The sequence below is a fragment of the Lactuca saligna genome, chromosome 4 (assembly GCF_052625555.1).
Source record: "Lactuca saligna cultivar CGN05327 chromosome 4, ASM5262555v1, whole genome shotgun sequence".
In the NCBI taxonomy this organism is placed as follows: domain Eukaryota; kingdom Viridiplantae; phylum Streptophyta; class Magnoliopsida; order Asterales; family Asteraceae; genus Lactuca; species Lactuca saligna.
This window is the reverse complement of record NC_136420.1, coordinates 175233617-175254882: the sequence shown is the minus strand read 5'-3', so window position 1 is coordinate 175254882 and position 21266 is coordinate 175233617. Positions and strand designations below refer to the sequence as shown.

At 34.5% G+C, this 21266-nt stretch overlaps 2 protein-coding genes across 3 annotated transcripts; both read right to left on the bottom strand.

Annotated features, from left to right (window-relative positions):
* Nucleotides 1-2044: 2044 nt before the first annotated feature.
* LOC145040352 (ATP-dependent DNA helicase RRM3-like) lies at nt 2045-3146 on the bottom strand. The gene is made up of 2 exons (XM_078988292.1): nt 2134-3146; nt 2045-2081 (listed from the first exon to the last, which is right to left on the bottom strand). Exons 1-2 carry the CDS (start codon nt 3144-3146, stop codon nt 2045-2047), a joined length of 1050 nt encoding a protein of 349 aa, XP_078844418.1.
* Nucleotides 3147-3373: 227 nt separating this feature from the next.
* Nucleotides 3374-5220, bottom strand: LOC145043115 (uncharacterized). Of its 2 annotated transcripts, none has more exons than XM_078991673.1 (2): nt 4991-5220; nt 3374-4580 (listed from the first exon to the last, which is right to left on the bottom strand). In XM_078991673.1, the coding sequence occupies exon 2, from the start codon at nt 4531-4533 to the stop codon at nt 3505-3507; it is 1029 nt and encodes a 342-aa protein (XP_078847799.1). In that variant the 5' UTR covers nt 4534-4580; nt 4991-5220; the 3' UTR covers nt 3374-3504. The 2 variants fall into 2 exon arrangements, with proteins under 2 accessions (XP_078847799.1, XP_078847800.1); XM_078991674.1 differs by having other exon boundaries at nt 3374-4568.
* Between the last annotated feature and the right edge of the window lie 16046 nt (nt 5221-21266).

The window sequence follows — 21266 nt, the reverse complement described above, 5'->3', positions numbered from 1 at the left end:
AAATAAGTATTTATATATGTTTCACTCTATATAGTATATCTCTATATTAATATATGATATATGATATATTTACATGACTTAATATATGTGAGTGTAAAGCTTGACCAAGTGAATGACTGCCAAAATATAATAACCAAGATAATATTAAACAAGTTGATAAGATTATGTGAGTAAGAGAAAACCAATGCAACAATTTGGATTTTGTGTGTTATTCGAGTAACAAAACTGAATTTGTTCCATTGGATCCGAATAACCAAAAAACTGATTAACGGAAGTAATACAATTTGGTTATGTGACAAACATCAAACCGATAACCTAAAATCTAACTTATCTGCATGACGATCATGCATACATGAAGTATATTCGGTGGTGTGATATTCTCTAGGTAAAATAACTTCATTACTTACATTTATCTCTTTGTAAACGTATAATTAAGTATTTTTTTTTCAAAGTTAACTGATATTATATATAGATTGTAAATTTTTATTTGTGTAGGTGAATGAAAGAATGCATTTATTGATGTATTTTATGAGGAAAAAAATTAATACATCTAACTTCTATTGTTAGAGAACAAAAACATTTTTCAATATATATCATTAATTAAGCTAATACAATTCTAAAAGAAAACTATACAAATCGATTGATGATGTTAATAGTAAATAATACAAAAAATCAAAAGGTAACGAAATTTTATGCTATTCAATAATAAACACTGTTGAGATATGAGTTAATTTATATATATATATATATATATATATATATATATATATATATATATATATATATATATATATATATATATATATATATATTATTCTATATTTAAAGTAATTATAATGTATAAAAAAATATTATTTCAAAGTGAACAATACCCATCTAACTATTTTAATAATATATATTAATTATATTATAATATATTCGACTAGTTTCAAAATAAATAAAGCAAAACATCATGTAAGTGCTAAATATAGTCTCCATATTTATATTACACACCATTCAAATCTAATTACAAGAAATCATATATATATATATATATATATATATATATATATATATATATATATATATATATATATATATATATATATATATATATATATATATATATATATATATATATATATATATACTAGGTGAAAACCCGTGGAACCCACAGGTGTTAATGTTAAATAAAATTGTAAATTTAATTATGTAATAAATAAAATATCATTAAATTAGAAGACTAATATTGTATTTTTTTATACGGATTTTATTTGTAGATATTTAGTTACACAAGAATTGTTAAGTATTTAACTACAAATGGAGAATTTTAAAACCTTTATTTTTTACTTTTTTTCCTTATCTTTCATGTCGATTGTACGTTAGGTTAATAGAATTTTTGCTGTTTTCGTATGGTTTTTCTTACGATATGTTTTCTATTTAGAATAAATTTGTAAAGTTTAAGTATTTAATTATAAATGTAAATCCACCTCTTTTATAAAATTAAATACTTTATATAATGCAAGATACGTTTAAGTAATGACAAAAAAAACATCACAATTGATTTCATTCAAAACAAAATAACGATGTCAGTCATGAAATTAACATAAAAAAAACAATACGTAATTATAAAGTATTTACTTATTACGATGGATGAAATGTGCTATGCTATAAATAACTAAAATATGTTACAAAAAAGTTGGTTATAGATTGCGAAAAACTTCTTTATAAACAACATTGGAAGTTTTGTTTGTTAGTCTACCATTTTTATCTAAAATTAATAATTTCAATCCCTCTCGGCTTTGAACTCTAGATAACGCAACATACAATTGTCCATGTGAAAAAACCGGATCTTTGAGAAACAAACCAACCTTCGATAATGATTGTCCTTGACTCTTATTAATAGTCATTGCAAAACATACCGCCAAAGGAAACTGTCTTCTTGTGAATTTGAATGGAATTTTTTTTTCTGATGGAGTTAAAGACATTCTTGGAATAAAAGTTCGGTTTCCAATATTAGTTCCAGTTATTATACGCGCCTCGATAACACGTTTGCCCAATGATATCACTTGTAGTCTTGTGCCATTACATAAGCCGTTTTTCTGATCAATATTTCTCAGTAACATTACTGGAACACCAATTTTTAAAACTAACTTATGATTTGGTAGACCGGATACTTTCAGACCATTTAATACATCAGGAGAGTATAAATTTGCATCAAACTGATTATGGACAAATTCGGACTCACATATGCTATCTGAACTTAAATATTCAACCTCATCTCCTGGAAACTTATTAAGCAAACGGTCGTTTATTTCTTGAACAACTTCATTCTTTGAAGCAAGTATCGCTCTTTCTTGGAAATAATTTGTAGTGCTATACTTCTCCAAAATTGAAGGATATACAAACTCAATTAATGAACCTATAGGATCATCTGCATCCTTAATGAGAATATCATCCGGAACATCAATAATTGTTTCACCGTCGTTCGGACCACCGAGTTTGCCTTCTCCTATATCCAATAACCAACTTGCAAAATCTTTTATTTTTTCTATATTAGCTTGATCCTTTCCAACACCGAGTCTCATATTTTTTGTTAATCTATACACTTTGCAATATTGCCATAAATATGAGGAACTCAAAGAAGCGTTAACAATGTTTTGTCTGCTGCCACCAGGAACTACAGGTAGAATCTGTCTGAAATCTCCTCCAAAGACAATAACTTTCCCTCCAAAAGGAATATCTGAGATGCTAGAATTTTCACACCTTAACACATCTTTCAATGTTCGATCTAAAGCTTCAAATGCATGCTTATGGATCATAGGTGCTTCATCCCAAATTATCAAAGAGGTTTTTCTTATTAAGCTAGCCAAGTCATCATCTGGATTTATTTTACAAAAAGAATCTTCTGTAAGTTCAAATGGAAGTATAAATCGAGAGTGTGCTGTTCTACCACCGGGCAATAATAATGATGCAATACCGCTTGAAGCAACATTTAAAACAATGTTACCGTCAGATCTAATGGCTGCAGATATTGTCTTCCACAAAAAAGTTTTACCCGTTCCACCATAACCATAAACGAAGAAAACACCTCCTTTATTTTCTTTAACAGCACTCATGATGTCAACGAAAATGTTACGTTGCTCATTTGTTAATGCAAGAAACATACGATCAAATAAACACTGTTGAGATATGAGTTAATTATATATATATATATATATATATATATATATATATATATATATATATATTATTCTATATTTAAAGTAATTATAATGTATAAAAAAATATTATTTCAAAGTGAACAATACCCATCTAACTATTTTAATAATATATATTAATTATATTATAATATATTCGACTAGTTTCAAAATAAATAAAGCAAAACATCATGTAAGTGCTAAATATAGTCTCCATATTTATATTACACACCATTCAAATCTAATTACAAGAAATCATATATATATGTATTGTGTAAGGAAAGCTACGAAGCATGTGAATGATTATTGGCTATCATGCACTCTATCAGCTATCAACATTTTTCTGTGAACGTACCTTCGGATGTGCATCCAAGCTGAAGGGCACTCTCTCTTGAGAATCATTAGCATTAAGTAGTGGCAAAAGAAAATTTGGTGATACATTTGGGGAACTTGAGCTAAGCAAATGGAAGTTATTATTTTGTCTAGCAAGATCATAATTCTCTCCTAAAGTGGGCATCAGATAAGGAGGGAAAGCTGGGGGTGTAATGGCAGCAGGAGGACACAAGAAAAACTGTGATGCAGATGGAATAGCCATTGAAGGATCAGTATGAGAAGAAATTAGCCCTTGGTTCCCAAACTGAGATATTGCTACATTTGAATTAGCTTCCCAATTATATGAAGGGTTGTATGGAAACAATCCAGGGTAAGAGTATTGAGGTATTGGAAAAAAGTTCAAACCTCCATTTCCATCTCCATTTCCTTGCTCGTTCCACTTGTTTTCAACTAGTGCTTCCTTCCCTTTCATTCTCCGATGGTCTCCATTGATGTCATGATCGTTTTCAAACTTCCTTTCTTGTTTGGTATACAGTAAGGTTCGGTTTCCCACATCTTTCACGAAGGTTGCATTTGGATTAGTTAGGAACTGAGAGAAAGAAAATTGAGGTGAATTCAAATCTTGAGGAATGAAGGTCGTCGTCGGTGGTTGATACAATTGATTGAGATCTCCAGGTATCATTTGAAGGGGTGGAAGCTTATCGATATCATCTTTAGTTGAATCTAGCAACCAATCTATAACCTTGCTAGGTTGGTTTAACCCTAGCCTATCTTGAAGATCATACAATTGAATAGCTGTAGGAACAGAAAGTCTAATTCTTCGATCCCTTAATCCTTTTACAGTGCATACCTTGCTATGCCTATCTTTCCCTCCAAAATCCTTAGACACCCTTACGATTCTTGGGTTCTTAAAACCTGCCCATTGTCTTGAAGTTGTTGTATGTTTAGGAAATACATGCTCATTGCTGCTGCCTTCTTGCTTTGCTCGAATGTCTTTTCCTTCAGAATTATTGTTGAACATCTTACTTCTTGCACCATCTGGCTGCAAAAAAGCAGCTAAACACACAACTGTTCATCGGTTACTTATCTTCATGTATATATATATATACTTGATTTTTCATTGATAATTACTTTTATGGAATTAATTTGGAACGTTTAGGTTATACCAATTACTCTAAGTTAATCAAACACTCGAAGTTCAATAGCAAGAAACGTCTTCACTTATATTGTGTATACTATAACAAACATTAACAACGAGAGTAGTTAATTATCCGAGCATCGACTTTGAATTAGGAAGATTACAAGTAGATGATTGATGATTAATTCGTGAAGATAAGAATAGAAAACTAGGGTTTTGTAGTCAAGATCTAAATATGCTATATTTTATGATTATAAAAAGAAGATAAAGAAAGTTGAGAAGATGAACAAGAACAAGCAAGAATGGTTTGAGATCATTACAACTGAAGGCTAATTAATACCTGCAAATTCAATCTGTTAGAGTACTTCGATTGAAAGGTATATATCACAAAAACGAATTCAAATCGATTAAAACTATCATGTGCCTTTGGTAGTACTGCAGATCTGGCAGTGTAAAGTTTCCTGTAAAGAAAGATGAGAAACTCCAGTCTCTGAATGGAATTGTTGATGAATCCGTGTGCAAGTTCTTTGGGAAGCTGTATATAAACCTGATTTCTAATTATGTGCAACAAAAAAAGCAATATATGTCTCTGTCACCTATCAATATATATATATTATTCTTTAAAATTTAAATACACTACAATTCATTTATATATTTTAATTTTCTTTATGTGAAGATGATATTTCTAAGAATCTTACCATGTTGCACGCGAAAGAAAAGTAAAAGGAATGGCAAATTTACGAACACGTGCTGTCTTTGTCAGCCGACACGCAAGTTAGGTAAATGCATACCACACACTGAACGTTTTAGTTAGTGAAGGGAGTTCTACTAGTCACACCTTTAGTAATCATGTAGTTATATATCAATGATATATATATATATATATATATATATATATATATATATATATATATATATATATATATATATATATATATATATATATATATATATGTATACTGGTGTATGATTAAACCAATCAAGGTATGTAGTCAGTGCAAAAAATAAAAACTTCAACCATATGATGGACCATTCTATATGTCCTAGGTAGAAAAAGTGGATAAATGCTTTATTGTACATATAGCTGGCTTTTACAGCGTCATTTATAAGGTATATTCATGCTTAATTACCCAAACTCAAAGACTCGAGATGCATAATCAATTACATACCATATGCGTACACATGCATATATCGGCTAGAGAAAAAGAAAAGGTGTTTGCATAGTACTACTTTTAATAATTACTTTCATTTCTTATTTATGTCATGTTTCGTCTATTTGTTTTCTTTCTTATTTTTCTGATTCTTGGAAATAATCAAAGGGAACATTTGATAAGTAATGGCTAAACCAAATCCAGAATTTAATTATCCAAGAAACATAGTAAGTGCCAAAGATGTTCGTGATACGTGTGTAATATTATTGAAGAAAAGAGAGTATTTGATTAAACAGTATGTACAAGCAAATTATAAAAAAAAATATGTATATTAATCAATTGACTAAAACTCCCAATGCATCTTTGAGAAAGCTGTTGTGTGAACCACAGAAGGATTACTGCTTAGATAAAGCCAGCTATAGTATATGTGTAGAGGAGGGACCAAAAGAATAAGGGTTTTTAAAGATATCCCACTGTTTTATTGCTTATTGCTCTCGGGACCACCTGAGATAACTATATATTATATTGTAAGATATGGAAATGAATAAATATAATTTAATTTACATTTACATAAGTACTAATGCAAACTAAATGTATTATTACCCGATTAACAAGTATCAGAGATAATATTTAGTCGGCTTGTTAGACCACATATTGTAGACCAAGATAAAATTCGACATTGGAGGATATATTTTGTTTCCAAGTTTTGGAAGTCAAGAGGAAAAATGAGTGGTAGACTTCAAGATTTGTTTATATTCCGATTAAAAGTGGGAGACTTCGGTTGCACACAGGATTGTGTTTCTCTTTGTGGGAGATTAAACATGAGAGCTAATCAATTACTTTTGTGCTTGACTGATTGGTCTAAATTGTGGAATTGGGGAGCGAGTAATGCTTGGGGATCGAATCAGATCACGTTTCATAAACAGTTAAATATCTACGTAAGTAGTTAGCTAAGAAAAGAAATTTTGTATGTGCAGAAACTTTATGAAAAATAGATATATGGATGCATGAAGCATCATAATGGCTGCTGCAAGACTTTTATGGTTGCAGCTGCAACTGAAGCTTTTACTGCTGATCGCTACACTTTTTTTGGTGTCCTTTCTTCTAACGTTAATCTTTAATTAAACATGAAACCCTAGCATTAATAAATCTTTAATTTACCATGAAACCCTAGCATAAAAGAGGTCTAGAATTGATCAAACCCTAAAATCTTCGATTCCTCACTTAAGTATAGGGTTAAGATCATAAATACTGCACTTTTTTATTTGGTCACCTAACTAGACCACCATAAAAAATTGTACCAAGTTACACTACTAAAAAGGGGCCGTTTTTCCTATTGATTTTAGCCTTTGAAAAATTGCATTTAATGACATAATAACAACCAAAAACGAATACCACGGCTAATAACGGAAATAAATTATTTCTGTTTATCTTCACTAGTTTGATATTGAACAACATATTTTTAAAAAAGAAAAAAAAAATGTAATTTATTACTTATTCCTTTTTTTTTCTCCTACTCGATTGCAAATTACCAACAAATTTATGATGAAATATTAATTTTAAAAGAAAAAAAAAACAATTGTTTTGTTTTCCTTTACACCTATGCATTAGCTATGGATTTAGTTTTCCTTGGGATTATTTCTTAGCTTTCTAGGGATACAAGGTGAAGCTTTTCTGGTTTAAATGGTCCATTTGGATATTATGAAGGGGTAATTCGGTTAACCCTATTTTCAGGTCGTATTTTCACTTAAAAAGAAAGTCAATACTAGTCAAAATACCTTCTATTCCTATATGACTTCAGTATAGCCTTAAGTTTTCACCGAAGCTACCATCTTCTTTGACCGTACACTATTCTCGACGGAGCTCGCTTCCCCAACGATACATCTAACTCTGGCGGACATTACAAATTTCCACTCCCAATGTTCCTTCCTGTTACTTGTTGTCTAAGACATACATCTATTAGCTAGGATTTCATCTTCAATGACTCGTTTTTTAGATTATTCAATTCTATAGGTTATTTCACAGGAACCTATAAGATATTTATCAAAATCCGAAGCAAACATGGATTAGAGTGTTTGCAGGTCGATGACCCAAACATAACGATCATACAACTCTAAACCTAATCAAATTGGAACATAGGGTTCCAGTATACAACCAAACCTTATCCAGAAACCAATCATTACTCTTAGTAAAAACAAACAAAATCAAAAGAAAAACTCAACCTTTCATCTATTCTAAGATATTGCATTGCAATCATAGACCAGGTGTATCTACTACTCGTCACGCAAACAAGAGGGGCTAGTGGTAATTTCTAAGATCCTAATAAGTGATACCACCAAAAACATTAATTATTGATGCAAAACATGAACATTGATTTGCTATTATGAGGACAATGATCATTGAGTTTGTAAATTAGTAATAGAGGATCGGTAAAGAAAACGATTGTGGTGTGGAAATGTAACATCCCAAAATGCAAGCTAAAATTTTCATATTTAAAATAATATAAAATCCTTTTGTTAGTAAAGTTACATTAGGGATAAACCATTTGTTCATAAACAATTACTCAAATATCAGAGTTATAATGATGACATTGCAAAAATCTTGAATCATAAAACTGTTGATGTGTGTGTACAGTCATGCCTTCATAATCTTATAAGTGCATACAAAATATTTAATCAACAAATGTAAGCACAAAACTTAGTGAGTTCCCCAAATATCGTATATAACATAGCATAACAGTCAACTATAGATTATCAGCAACCCAGGGAACTATCAGTGGCCCTAGTAGGCTAACAAAACGTCCTATGGATTAACAGAACACCTCACGGGTTATCAACAATCATGGGGACTATAAGCAGTCCCATAGACTCACAACAGTTTGGGAGTTATCAACAACTCGGTTCACATATAACAAAATTTAACAAAATAATACCTAGCTGGTCTACAAGCATATACTACCATACATGCAAGTATAGTGAGAAGACTCGTATTGTAAATAGCAGTTAAACAACACAACTCTCACCCATCAAAGATGCACCCTACATGGCACCTAATGACAATGAAGAGTACCATGTCATTCTACACCCCAAAACCCTATGTTTGACTAAAAGTCAACCATGGTCAAAAGTCAATAGTCAAAGTTAGCCCCAATTGGTTGTCACATCATGACCACCTATTCATCATGTCATGACAAAGTTCAGACAAAATAGTCGTGACATCACCCATCGTCACGATGTGAAACATCACCCGTTACGTTGTGAGACTCGATCTGGACACCCTAAAGCATTAAGCTCTTAATCATTCAAGCTAAACTTTCAAACCATTTAGAATGCTTTCCCTTGTCCAAAGGACCATAAAAATCATAGCTTTATACTCATGCATGTCTACTGCATGACTTGAACACTTAATAGGTGAAAATAAAGGAAAATAAGACCAAAAATCAAGCTTTGAGTCCAAACCACCACCAATCCTCATATCTAAGATATATGCTAAATAAAAGGCCTCAATGATCCATAAAGTTGCTAACTTTAAAGATCACATGCATGCTACCCAACCCAAACATGAAGAAAAATGAATAAAATTTAGCTCTAGCATGCTTAAGAGATAAAGGTGAGAGCTTTAGGATTTACAAAGCTACAAAAAGTATAGAAGGTGGTGAGGAAGAAGCTTTATTTCTAAAATAATGCACCAAAGGGATCATCTTCTTCAACAAAAAGAACTAAAACCACTGAAAATGGCCAAACCACCAAGGTGAGCTAGAGTTAGCGTTTCTAGGGCTTAAGGGAGTTCGAGGCTGAGATATGAACCCTCAATTTGAGTTTACGGTGCTTAGGCTGCAACCCTTGTTAATTCGTGACCAGTTATACATCACGTCGTGATTGGTCATCCAAATGTGAATTCTTCAACTCCATTTGTCACATCGTGACTATCCTATGGTCATGTCGTGACACACGATTTTCCCTAAAAACTCTCCTTGATGCCCTAAACCGATCCAATCCAGGAAATAGTATTACAATTCTCTCCACTTAAATTTGATTTCATCCTTAAAGTTTTCCTTTACCAATCATCCTAAAACAGCTCCCTCTGAAAACACCACGAGGGATCTTCCCAAACCAACAACTTCTTACTCGATCCATAACTGTAGTAGATGCCCGAAACTGTGACCAAGAACGTAATGATTTCTAAAATCAGGCATGTACGCCAAACCTGGGTGAAGATTTTCCAAGTTAAAAATCACCCCCTTTCCCCCGACGGAAAATGAAGATCAACACATCACAACCAACTGAATCGAGAAGAGTTGGCTCCTTCACCCTTAACTTAAAATCCCATGAACATGTTTGTCTTCCCGGAAGACAAGGCCTCCCTCACACATCCCAAATGCTAATCAAGACTCAAGGGTCTGAACCCAAACAAAATCTTCCCTACATTATGTCATCCCATGGAAGCAGTAGATAGGAATCCAATACTAAGTGCAGAAACCACCAACCTTGGCTATTGACATTAGAGTGAGAAAGAACAGGTGAGAGCTAATCTAGTCCACACCTACCCCTTGTTTTAAGAACACTGCATCAAGCCATGGAGATAATCAAACGGAGTAGCAGCGATTTAGCTCATCCCGACCCAATATCAGATATCATGATCGGGGGTCCTTAGTTGAAAACTTGACTTATTGACAAGTCATAACCAACCAATTACTCCCATGATCATAACTATAGGCAATATTAAAACTCATGCGACACTTAATCTCCCAAAACAGCACAAGTGCACAACCATCTGCGAACAATCACAAGGGTCTTATAAATACCCGCATCACCACCTTGTGGTATTCCCAACCAACATACCATTGCCCCTATGTCAATCTAAACAATTATAGGTTATCTGCAACCCTAAAACTATCAATAATTATGAGGACTATCAATAGTACTAGAGTTATCAACAACTTAGGATGTACTCATAATAGCCACCAGCTACTAAGACTTGGCTAGTCTAGTATGCACACCTCAACGACATAGGTAAACTAGGGAGAGAGTGCTCACACAAAACACCATCATGAAATGAACACAAGTTCATTAGGAAGAATTTCAGCAATGAGCTATCAACATATCACCATGAATTTCCCAGCAAGTTAATACTCTTCAATTACTTAACTCAGCCTGTCGGTTATTGAGACACCAATGGCAACACTATACATATCAAACACCCAACAATGCAATAATATTAATGAATCCACACATACATGTATCCAATACTCAATTTTCATCCTTATTCACAAAAGTAAACTCCATGATGGCTCACAACATGGCGTGATACCATCCAGCCATTGGGATGAGAAGCTCACGTCTCCTCACCGTTGTTACCATCTCCCAACCATAACATGAAGGCTAGAGACCTGCTTCCTAGGAGAATAAGGACATATTGCCCTTATTCTACTAACTAGTAAGAACACTGTCAACACTTCACTCAAAATTATGCCAAAATACTTGAGCCATACATTCTAAGACATGCACCCTTTTGCAATCTCACTGCTAGTGTGTAACATTTAAAATATCAGGGAAAAATTTTCATTTTTTAAAAACCACAAAATCCATAAGTTTCACAAAAGATAGTTTCAAAAAGTCACAAGCATGAATCAGAGTATCACAAAATCATAGATCACATAAAAATCAAGGATAATATGCACAATCAAGCCTTCACCTTGTCCCTATCCTCTGAAGTACCTAAAACCATAAAATCAAAATTAGGGTTTTCCTCATAGTCGTGTCTCACATCGTGACCCATAAGGGATCACGTTGTGAGTCACAAGCGAAATTCAAGAGAAATAAATCTAAAGTTCTAAAATGGAGCTTACCTAGAGATGGGTGTTACAATTATGCCCCACTTGGATCAGAATTTGTCCTTAAATTTAGTGCTACGAATAAATGTAGGTAATGATTACGCTTCTTCGCCTCGGGTTCCTAAGTCCACTCGAAACCCTTCTAATGTTGCCACTGGACCTTGACCACTAGTACCACATTGTTGTGCAAGGCCTTCGTATACCTATCCAAACTAGCCACTGGCCTCTCCACATAGTTTAAGCGCTATTTGATTTGAATTTCATTCGTGGGAATCATTGTTGAATCGTCAACCACACCTTTCTAGAGATGAGAAACCCGGAAGGTCCTTTAAATCTAGCTAAGCTCCTCAGGCGGATCCAATCAATAGGCTACCTTGCCTACCTTAGCCATTACTCAGAATGGTCCAATAAATTGGGGCCCCAACTTTCCATCACTTTGGAACTCTATTTTGGGACATCTCCAGTCAGCATAACTCTTCTTTCAGCTATAGGATATCTGCAATCTTTTCCTGATCTATTGAATAAGCTCTATAGTCTGAAGGACCACTCGGTCCTACCTATGACCCTGTGTCCAGCCTTTCCCCCAACAAACTAGTGTACGACACTACCATCCATAGAGAAGCTCGAAAGGCGGAGCACCAATACTATAATGATAGTTATTGTTGTAAGAAAACTCATTTAATGGAAAGCAGGAGTCCCAACTCCCACCAAAATTGATGATGCAATCCCTCAACATATCCTTGAGTGTCTGAATTGCTTGCTCGATCTGCCCATTAGTCTGATGGTGATAAGTTGTGCTGAAATGCAGTCTGGTACCCAACTCCTCGTGAAAATTCTACCAAAAATAAGAAGTAAACACAATAGAAACTAGCAGCATGTGGTATGTAACGATCTTGCGCACATACAAGTCATCCAATTTTTCAGAAGAAGAACTCTCCTGAATGGCCAAAAAATGGGCATTGTTGATTAGTTGATCCACAATGACCCATATCACACAAATCTATTGGTCATTATGGGTAATTTGGTAATAAAACCCATGGTGATATGTTCTCATATCCACATGGGAACCTCCAAGAGTTGCAACTTTCCATGTGGCCTTTGCTATTCGGCCTTGACCATCCGATAAGTCAAGCACCTCTCTATATACCAGGTTATCTCTATCTCTTCATGCATGAACACTGATAACTATGTTTCAAAACCCAATACATTTTGTAGCTCTAGGGTGTATCAAAAATCTCTAGTTATGTACCTCCTCCATGACAGTCAAAATCTGGAATGAAAACTTGACCACATTAGATCAATAAAGTGTGGCTATCGCCTATCAGTGCCACATCTATTGGTCTGACCATTGATTATTTCCTTTTTCCTGTGCTCCCTCTTGATTCCCTAGGCTTGGGCATCCCTGATCAACTCCAAAAGTGGTGAATCAATAGAAATCATCATGCATAATCCCCCAAAAAAGTACTAGACATCTTGCGGCTCAAAGCATCAGCAACCACATTTTCTTTCCTAAGATGATAAAGAATCTTGTAGTCATAATCCTTGACCACATCAAGCCATCTACGCTGCCTCATATTCAGATTCTGTTGATCCATAAAATATTTCAAACTCTTATATGCATGTAAATGTTACATCGGACCCCATATAGAAACCATCACCAAATCTTGAAGGAAAACAACACCGCCCCCAAATCCAGATCATGTATGAGTTATTGAACCTTGTGTGGCTTCAGCGTTCTAGAAGCATTCACAATAACGCACCCTCGTTGGAAGAATACTTCCCCCAAACCGGTGATAGAAGAATCACAATATACAATAAAATCCTCCACTCCCTTCAGAAGGTCAACATCTGGGCCTCACATAATTTATGTTTAAGTGTGTCGAACATAGCCTGCTACTCAGGCCCCAACGAAAATTCACAACCTATATTGTCAAATGAGTAAGAGATACAACAAACATAGAGAATTCCTGAATAAACCTCCAATAATAACATTCCAAACCCGGAAAACTCATGATCTATGAGGGAAGCTTTTGGACCTCCCACAATATAACTGCCTCTATCATGGCTGGGTCAACTAGAATCTAATCGTGGTTAAGTCCTAAGAACTAGAACTCTCGTAACCTAAAATCATACTTTGAGAACTTGGTATATCTCATTTCCCTCCTTAAAACTCCTAGTAACTCTCAAACATGTTCCTCATGATATAGGTTGTCACTCATCTAAAATTTATTTTTCTTTAATTTACTATTGTCGTGATCTTGTTTCTTGTCCTCTAATCATATTCATGTATATTATCATCTTGAATTACAACTAAATTGGTTTTGATTGTATTCAATAATTTGCATGTGTAGTAATGCCTTCATCTATAATTCATTTTTATTGTATGATTGTTTTCTCTGCTCATCAGTAGTTTAGCATCTTTAATACATTGGTATTGACTATAGTTTTTTGTTTATTTTTAAGCAAGAAAGATGTCGAAGTTGAAACCAAAAGGAGCATCAGGTGTGAAGCCAACGAAATTCATTGCACCACAAGTTTTGAACCGCAACAGGACTTCAACTGCAAAATTCATAAGCAGACAATTACAAGTTGAAGAAATCGACTTCCCAATATCAACAGCCACATCCAATGCACCTATAACATCTAACACCAAAACCCATAAAACTAAATCATTAACACCAACCATGACTACCACTTCCTCGACACACTTACAATATCCACACCATCCTCAGCAAATACATCCAAAAGTTTAGCAACTGGAACAATACAATCGTCAACACTTACATCAATAACCAAAACGTCAGCACCTACATCATCTAAACCATCCTCAACACCGACATCGACTACCACATCATCAACACCTATATCTACTACCACAACCTCAAAACCTACATCTACACTACCATCCTCCACAACTAGAATAACTACCACATCCTTCGTAAGTAAAAGGACAACCACATCCTTAACATATACATCTATCCCAACACCTAACCTAGAATATACCCCATCAACAACACTTATCCCAAAATCTACCCCATCACTGACACAAAAAACCATGAATGGAACTGTTGTGGAAAATGTAGAAAGTGAAAACAATTCATTAGAAGATTATGGACCAGATGGACATATAACTATTCATAGGCCACAATTCCCAAAACCATTATGATTAGAACCCTTTGACTACCAACCTTGTCTTGTATATCTTTGTGCCATCAATCTCATCCTTACCCCCAAAAACCCACTTGTTTTGTAGTGCTTTCTTACGTGCTGGGAGCATTACCAAAGAGCAAGTGTGATTCTTTTCAAGTGAGCTCAATTCTTCTTCCAAATCCTTTTTCCACTGTATGCATTCTTTCATCCTCAAGGCTTCTGGATAAGACTCGGGTTCGCCATTCTCTGTTAGTAACAAGAAGTTTGTTGAAGGAGAATACTTGATTAGAGGCCTTTGTACTTGAGTGGATCTATAGATGGTAGGAGTTTCAGTTTTTACACCTTTATCTCTAATCTAAAATCATCCATGGTCCGACTATCTCCAGTTTCATCAGAGCTCCCACTGCTTCCTGAACTTTCACCTATCTCTGGAGTACTAATAGGTTTTATAATGTCATCTTCTGGAGTTTCTTCTAATCCAAATTGTTCTTCCTTTTTTGGTTGTTTGTTAGTGCTTGGGCCCTAATCAATTTCATCCTTGTATACCATATTCTTATTGAACACCACATTCCAACTTCTAATAAACCTTTTGTGCTTGTTATACCAAAAGTGGTATCCTATGTCGTGCAAGGCAGAACCTATATATGTGCACTTCCTTGACGTCCATCTAGCTTGTTTCTATCAGAGTCTTTGACTTTTACATACGAGACACAATCGAAGACCTTCATGTGTTTGAATGAAACCTCATGACCTTGCCATTCTTCCTCTGGAATCTTGAACCCTATGGGGACTTAGAGTCCTATATTGATTAAGTATATAGTTTTGTTGACTGCATCTGCCCAGAACATCTTGGGAAAACCTACAAGCAGTTTCATGCTCTTTTCCCTTTCATTCAATGTTCTGTTAATCCTTTCCGCTACTCCATTTTCTAATGTGTTTCTGGAACGGTTTTCTACATCCTGGTTCCATGTTCAGCAAAAAAATGAATGAATTATTTGCTACTGTATTCACCCCCATATTTCAAGTTAGTTTCATTTTCCACCATCACTTTCCGTTTCTTAAAAGCACCGAAAACTTTAGACTTATGCTTCAATAAATCGACCCAATCTTTCCTAGTGCAGTTATTGATGAAAGTAACATAATATCAGGATAATCCCACTGAAGCAACTGAATTTGAACCATAAACATCTAAATAAACAAGCTCAAATTTCCCTTTCTTGGGTTGATGTCTTATCTTTGTGAAAGTAACTTTCTTCTGCTTGGCAAGAACACATCGCTCACAGAAATCTATTGTCACATTCTCCAAATCTAGAATTCTTCCTTTGGAGGCAATCATCTTCATTCCCTTTCACATATATGCCCATGTATTTGGTGTCATAAAGAAGATGCTCCAACTTCTTTAATAACATGTGCCTCATCACTAAAAACTTTCACCATGTAAAGTGAACCCCGCTTCTGACCTATGGCAAACATCAAGTTTCCCTTTGTCACCTTGCACTGATGATCATGAAAAATGACATGATAACCTTCATCTTCAAGTTTCCCCCCTGATATAAACATTCTTTTCAAATCTGGAATGAACTTGAAATTCTTCATAGTCCACTTTGTACCCAAACTAGTCTTGAGGACCACATCCCCAACTCCTGTAAAATCAAGTATCTTGTTGTCTGCTAGTCTGACCTTCCTTTGGTACTGCCAGAAATTCTGCATTACATCTTTGGAGTGACTAGCATGGAATGACACACCAGAATCCATGATCCATGATTCAAATGAGTTTTCAACTACACAAATAAGAGCATCTCCTTCATATTCTAATGCAATTGTCGTCTCATTCTTGCATTTGTCTGCAAGAGGCTTCATATATTGATTCTTGAAAAAACCCTTTTCATTGTAGTTCCAACAGGTAATGTCCTTCCTGTTTTTCGATACACCTATCTTCATTGACTTTGATCTTCCTCTACCCATACTCCCTCTCTTGGACTTCCTTCATCTTTCCTTAGTACTAAGAAGACTGTGGATTCTCTATCACTCTGTTTGCGCACATCCTCGCCAAATATTAAGTAGTGTATGCCTTTGAATGTTAGCTTGGCACCTCCAGCTAAGCTGCTGATTGTTGTCACTGATCCTATGGAACTTTCGAGTAATGATGATAATAGTAGCAATGCTTGGACTTCATATTCAAATTTAATCTCAACTGATGTCAACCTTGACAGATTGAATTAAATTCGTTGACATGATCAGTCACTGAGCCACCTTCCTTCATCTTCAGATTTACTAAATATCAAATCAAGTGAACCTTATTCGCACTGATGGTTTCTCATACATGTTAGATATCGCTTTGATTAACCCATAAGTTATCTTCTCGTTGATAATGTTGCAAGCAACGTTCTTTCCCAATAATAAACACACCACACCAAGTGCTTGTTGATCTAACAACTTCCAATCATCCTACTTTCTAAGGAACAAATTAGCTTCTGAAAAACGTTCATGAAAATTCTTCTAGTAGAGGTAGTCTTCAATTTTGCATCTTCAAGAGCCCGAAATCTTTTCCATTGAACTTATCGATTTTAACTCTCCTGTTATCAGCCATAGCTTTGATACCAGTTTGTTGGGTGACAACAAAACAAGTTAAACACTTCTGAAAAATATCAAAAACAAACTTCGGTGAACTCACAAAAAACTTCTGAAAAAAACGTAAATCAAAAGAACACAATATTTAATGTGGTTTAGTAAAGATAACCTACGTCCAAGGGCGAACGAGAGAGAGAGAGAGAGAGAGAGAGAGAGAGAGAGAGAGAGAATTTCATTAACTTTCTGGAACTATTACAAGCACTGGAAATTGTATCTAAACTTTCAGCTCTCATAGAAATCTAGCCAATTATAATGATGAGGATATGAGCCTATTTATAGGTAAACATCAGAAACCCTAATTCTTATAGGTCAAGCCTATCCATAATTATCCCAATTAGGGGATGCCCTAATTTCCAACCAATCATGGAACACCATAGAGTTGGTTATAGAACCTTCATCCTTCAAAGACATAATATTGTTGCCATTAATATTCCACTAGTATGTCAGGTGTCATTAAGTGACATATCCTGTCACTTGGTGGCATATCATGTCACTTGTTAGCATATCCTGTCATTTTGGCATATCATGTCACACTATGGCATATCGTGTCACTTCATAGCATATCTTGTCACTTTGGCATATCATGTTACTCTTTGGAATATCCAGTCATTTTGTGGCATATCTTGTCACTTTGGTATATTATGTCACTTCATTGCATATCATGTCACTCTGTGGCAAATCATGTCACTCTGTAGCATATCCTATCACTCCATGGCATATCTTTTGATTTTGTAGCATATCCTTTCACTTTAGTATATCATGTCACTCTGTGGTATATTATATGACTTGGTGACATATCAAGATTCCAAAGTAGCATATCTTAGATGCTCAATTCTCCTTCCTGATGCTCCACTCCAATTCCAAGTGCTCTAGGTTTGACAGGATTTCAGACCCCAACAATTACTTGATGACATTCAGAGAGAGGAAGCTTGATTAAGCTTAGGAGGAGCAATAAGCTAAAGTACTCACAGAGAAAACGAGAAAAGAACATTAAATCATTTACGTCTTATTCACGAGTTCTATTTAAGGAGGGATATGGAAGGATGCGGAGGGAAAATGAGGGATGTCGAAGGAAAATTATGTTCCCGAGTTTCATTAATAAAAAGAAAAGTGAGGGGAGGGAAAAGATTTTGAAGCCATATTTTCCTTTCAAAGTTTCCTAAAAAATTAGGTGGATTTAGGAAGAAAGTGAGGGGAAGAAAAATTTTAAGGTTTATTTTCTTTTTCTTCGTAACTCGTGAATGCGAAAAAACTTAAAATTTTTCTTTTATTTCTTTCGAATTCGGGAACACGAAATAATGAATATTTTCCTTCCACTCGGTTTCTTTCTATCAAAAATTTTCTTCTCTTACTTTTATTGAATTAAAAAAAATTAAAAAAAAACCCTCCGGAAGAGCCATTAGTTATAATGGTGTGTCGATACATGTTGCTTGAATATCATGTCAACAAAACATACAAGATAAACCAGTCAATCTAGCATGTTAACAAGTGAGTTGAGTTAATTTTATTTTCCATGTGCAATGAGTTATTATCTACGAAAAATATTTGTTCGCATAGATGGACTTCAGTTGCACGAAAAGCTTGAATAAACTAAGAAAGTGCCTCTGGTTGAGAAACCATAATAGCATATCAATAATATCAACAATATTTTAGAATAATCTGGAAACGAAATATGTGTAGCCTATATTTCTATTAACGAACCTTAATAAGTCGCAACTTTTAGGTAATACGAAAGAGAAGAATTTAGACAAAATAATATTGAATAACTTTCAGCAACTTGAACTGGTGACTCTGTTGACGATGGTTTCATATCATTGAAATGTTTAACACATATATAAATTAATGGACCAATCAATTGCTTGCTGTTAATTGGTTTCATTATTATCTAATTAACAAGCTACAGCTTTGTTTTAGAAGTACTACCTTTGAATTCATATATCAAAACAAATCTTCATGTAATGAAAGGTGAGTTAATTATAAAGCATGCACATACTTGGTTTACTTCCCACATAAATAACACAACTTAAACCCCTTGCCACCATACGTTAAGCAAACGAATTCACCAAATATCTGTGTATAGATCTGTGTTATTATCTTCTCTTTCAGGCCTATTAACTCTTTTTGGCCCTGTCTTTAGATCTCTTCTATCACTGAGTGATATGCAGGTAGCCCAGCAGAGATAATGACATGACATGAGAGAGAGAGAGAGAGAGAGAGAGAGAGAGAGAGAGAGAGAGAGAGAGAGAGAGAGAGAGAGAGAGAGAGAGACCAATTAATTCCAGTAGACAAAATAATAGAAAGATTAAGAAGAAACGGAATGGTCCCAAATTAAAAGATCTCAACATTTGCTTTAATTCTTATACAGCACAGACTAGTATCAGTATTACCACTGCTGCCAACTGCAACTCGGTATATTTATGCGTATAAACTTAAATATATCCATTCAAAAGGTGTATATATCTACCTAATTCAAGATTCGATGCATTATAGTTATTAATGATCATATAGCGCCTTGATTGATGTATCCTTTACATGACCCTCTTTTCAAAGGGCTTCTGTGCTTATCACTGGATAGTTAATAATTGGTCACGACGACACACCTAATTTGCGTTGCTGTGACTAGCTTTAACTTTAAATAATTTCTAGCAATTTGTAGTCTTCAGAAGGCTCAATGAAAGGGTGGGCATCACAGTTAACTTAAGCAGGGTACGTATCAAATAATTGCAATCATGCAGAACTCAACGTATTTGAAAGAGGATACGTGAGATTAATGCTTAGTGGTATAGAAGCATTAAAAATTGGTAAATGGTGTCAGAAATAAATGTGAGATTAAAGCATCAAGCAATGTCATTTACTAGATAGTACCCATATAGGCAGAATTAACTGTCACCATCTATATAGAGAGAGAAACATGAAGCAAAAAAATGATGAGAAAAATGATTGTCAAAGGATACGAAAAAAGATAGAGTTCAACAATGGACAAAATGTGGAGTCCTTTTCATGGTCAGGAAAACTCATCATATTTCCTTTTGTTGCATTTGCATGCTGAATAATTGTGCTAGGTCTCGTCATAGAGTGGCCATAAATTCTAGAAAAACCAAAAGAGAGACGTGCCAAGTGCAATGATAAATGAATGCGTGCTATATCGATCACATGAAACCAAAAAACATAACTAACAGAAACACGCATGCCACCACAAAAAAAAAAAAAAAAAAAAAAAAAAAAAAAAAAAAAAAAAGTTGGGTGTTGATAGAACCATTCGAAGAAATTCGTTCATGTTAATTTACTCCGGGTTTTCAAAATCAATTAAGGTATTTGACAACTAATTGTATTGTTCTTTATTATATATATATATATATCTACCAAGTTGCTAAGTTTTCCTTAGAAATTTGATCTTTTCAGTTAATTATCTTGAAAACTACCGTAAGATAGCTGAAATGTGCACTCGCTCAACGTATATGTATTAAAATATAAATAGTATCAATTTATTTTACTAGTCGAATGGTAATGGTTTGACCTTGATTAAAACTTCTAGCTCATCTTGCAAGGTTTACTTGGATTTTAGGCTCCAATTAGAACTGAGCAGCTCTTGATGGCGATGTATTGTGGCAGTAGGATATGTATGTTGTTGTCTCTTATTAGACAGTTGAAGATGAGGTTTAGATGGGTGAAGGAGCCAGGAACAACGGTGTCTGTGTCTGGTTCAGATTGTAGGGACCGAGTAGCTAGCTAGGCGTACAAAGAACAGTGGACCAGCAGACATGTGTGGGTGCCATAACCTGCTATGGTTATGGCGGTGTAGACCAAATACTCCCCATAATTTTTTGGTGTGCCAACTCAGGTTTTAACTT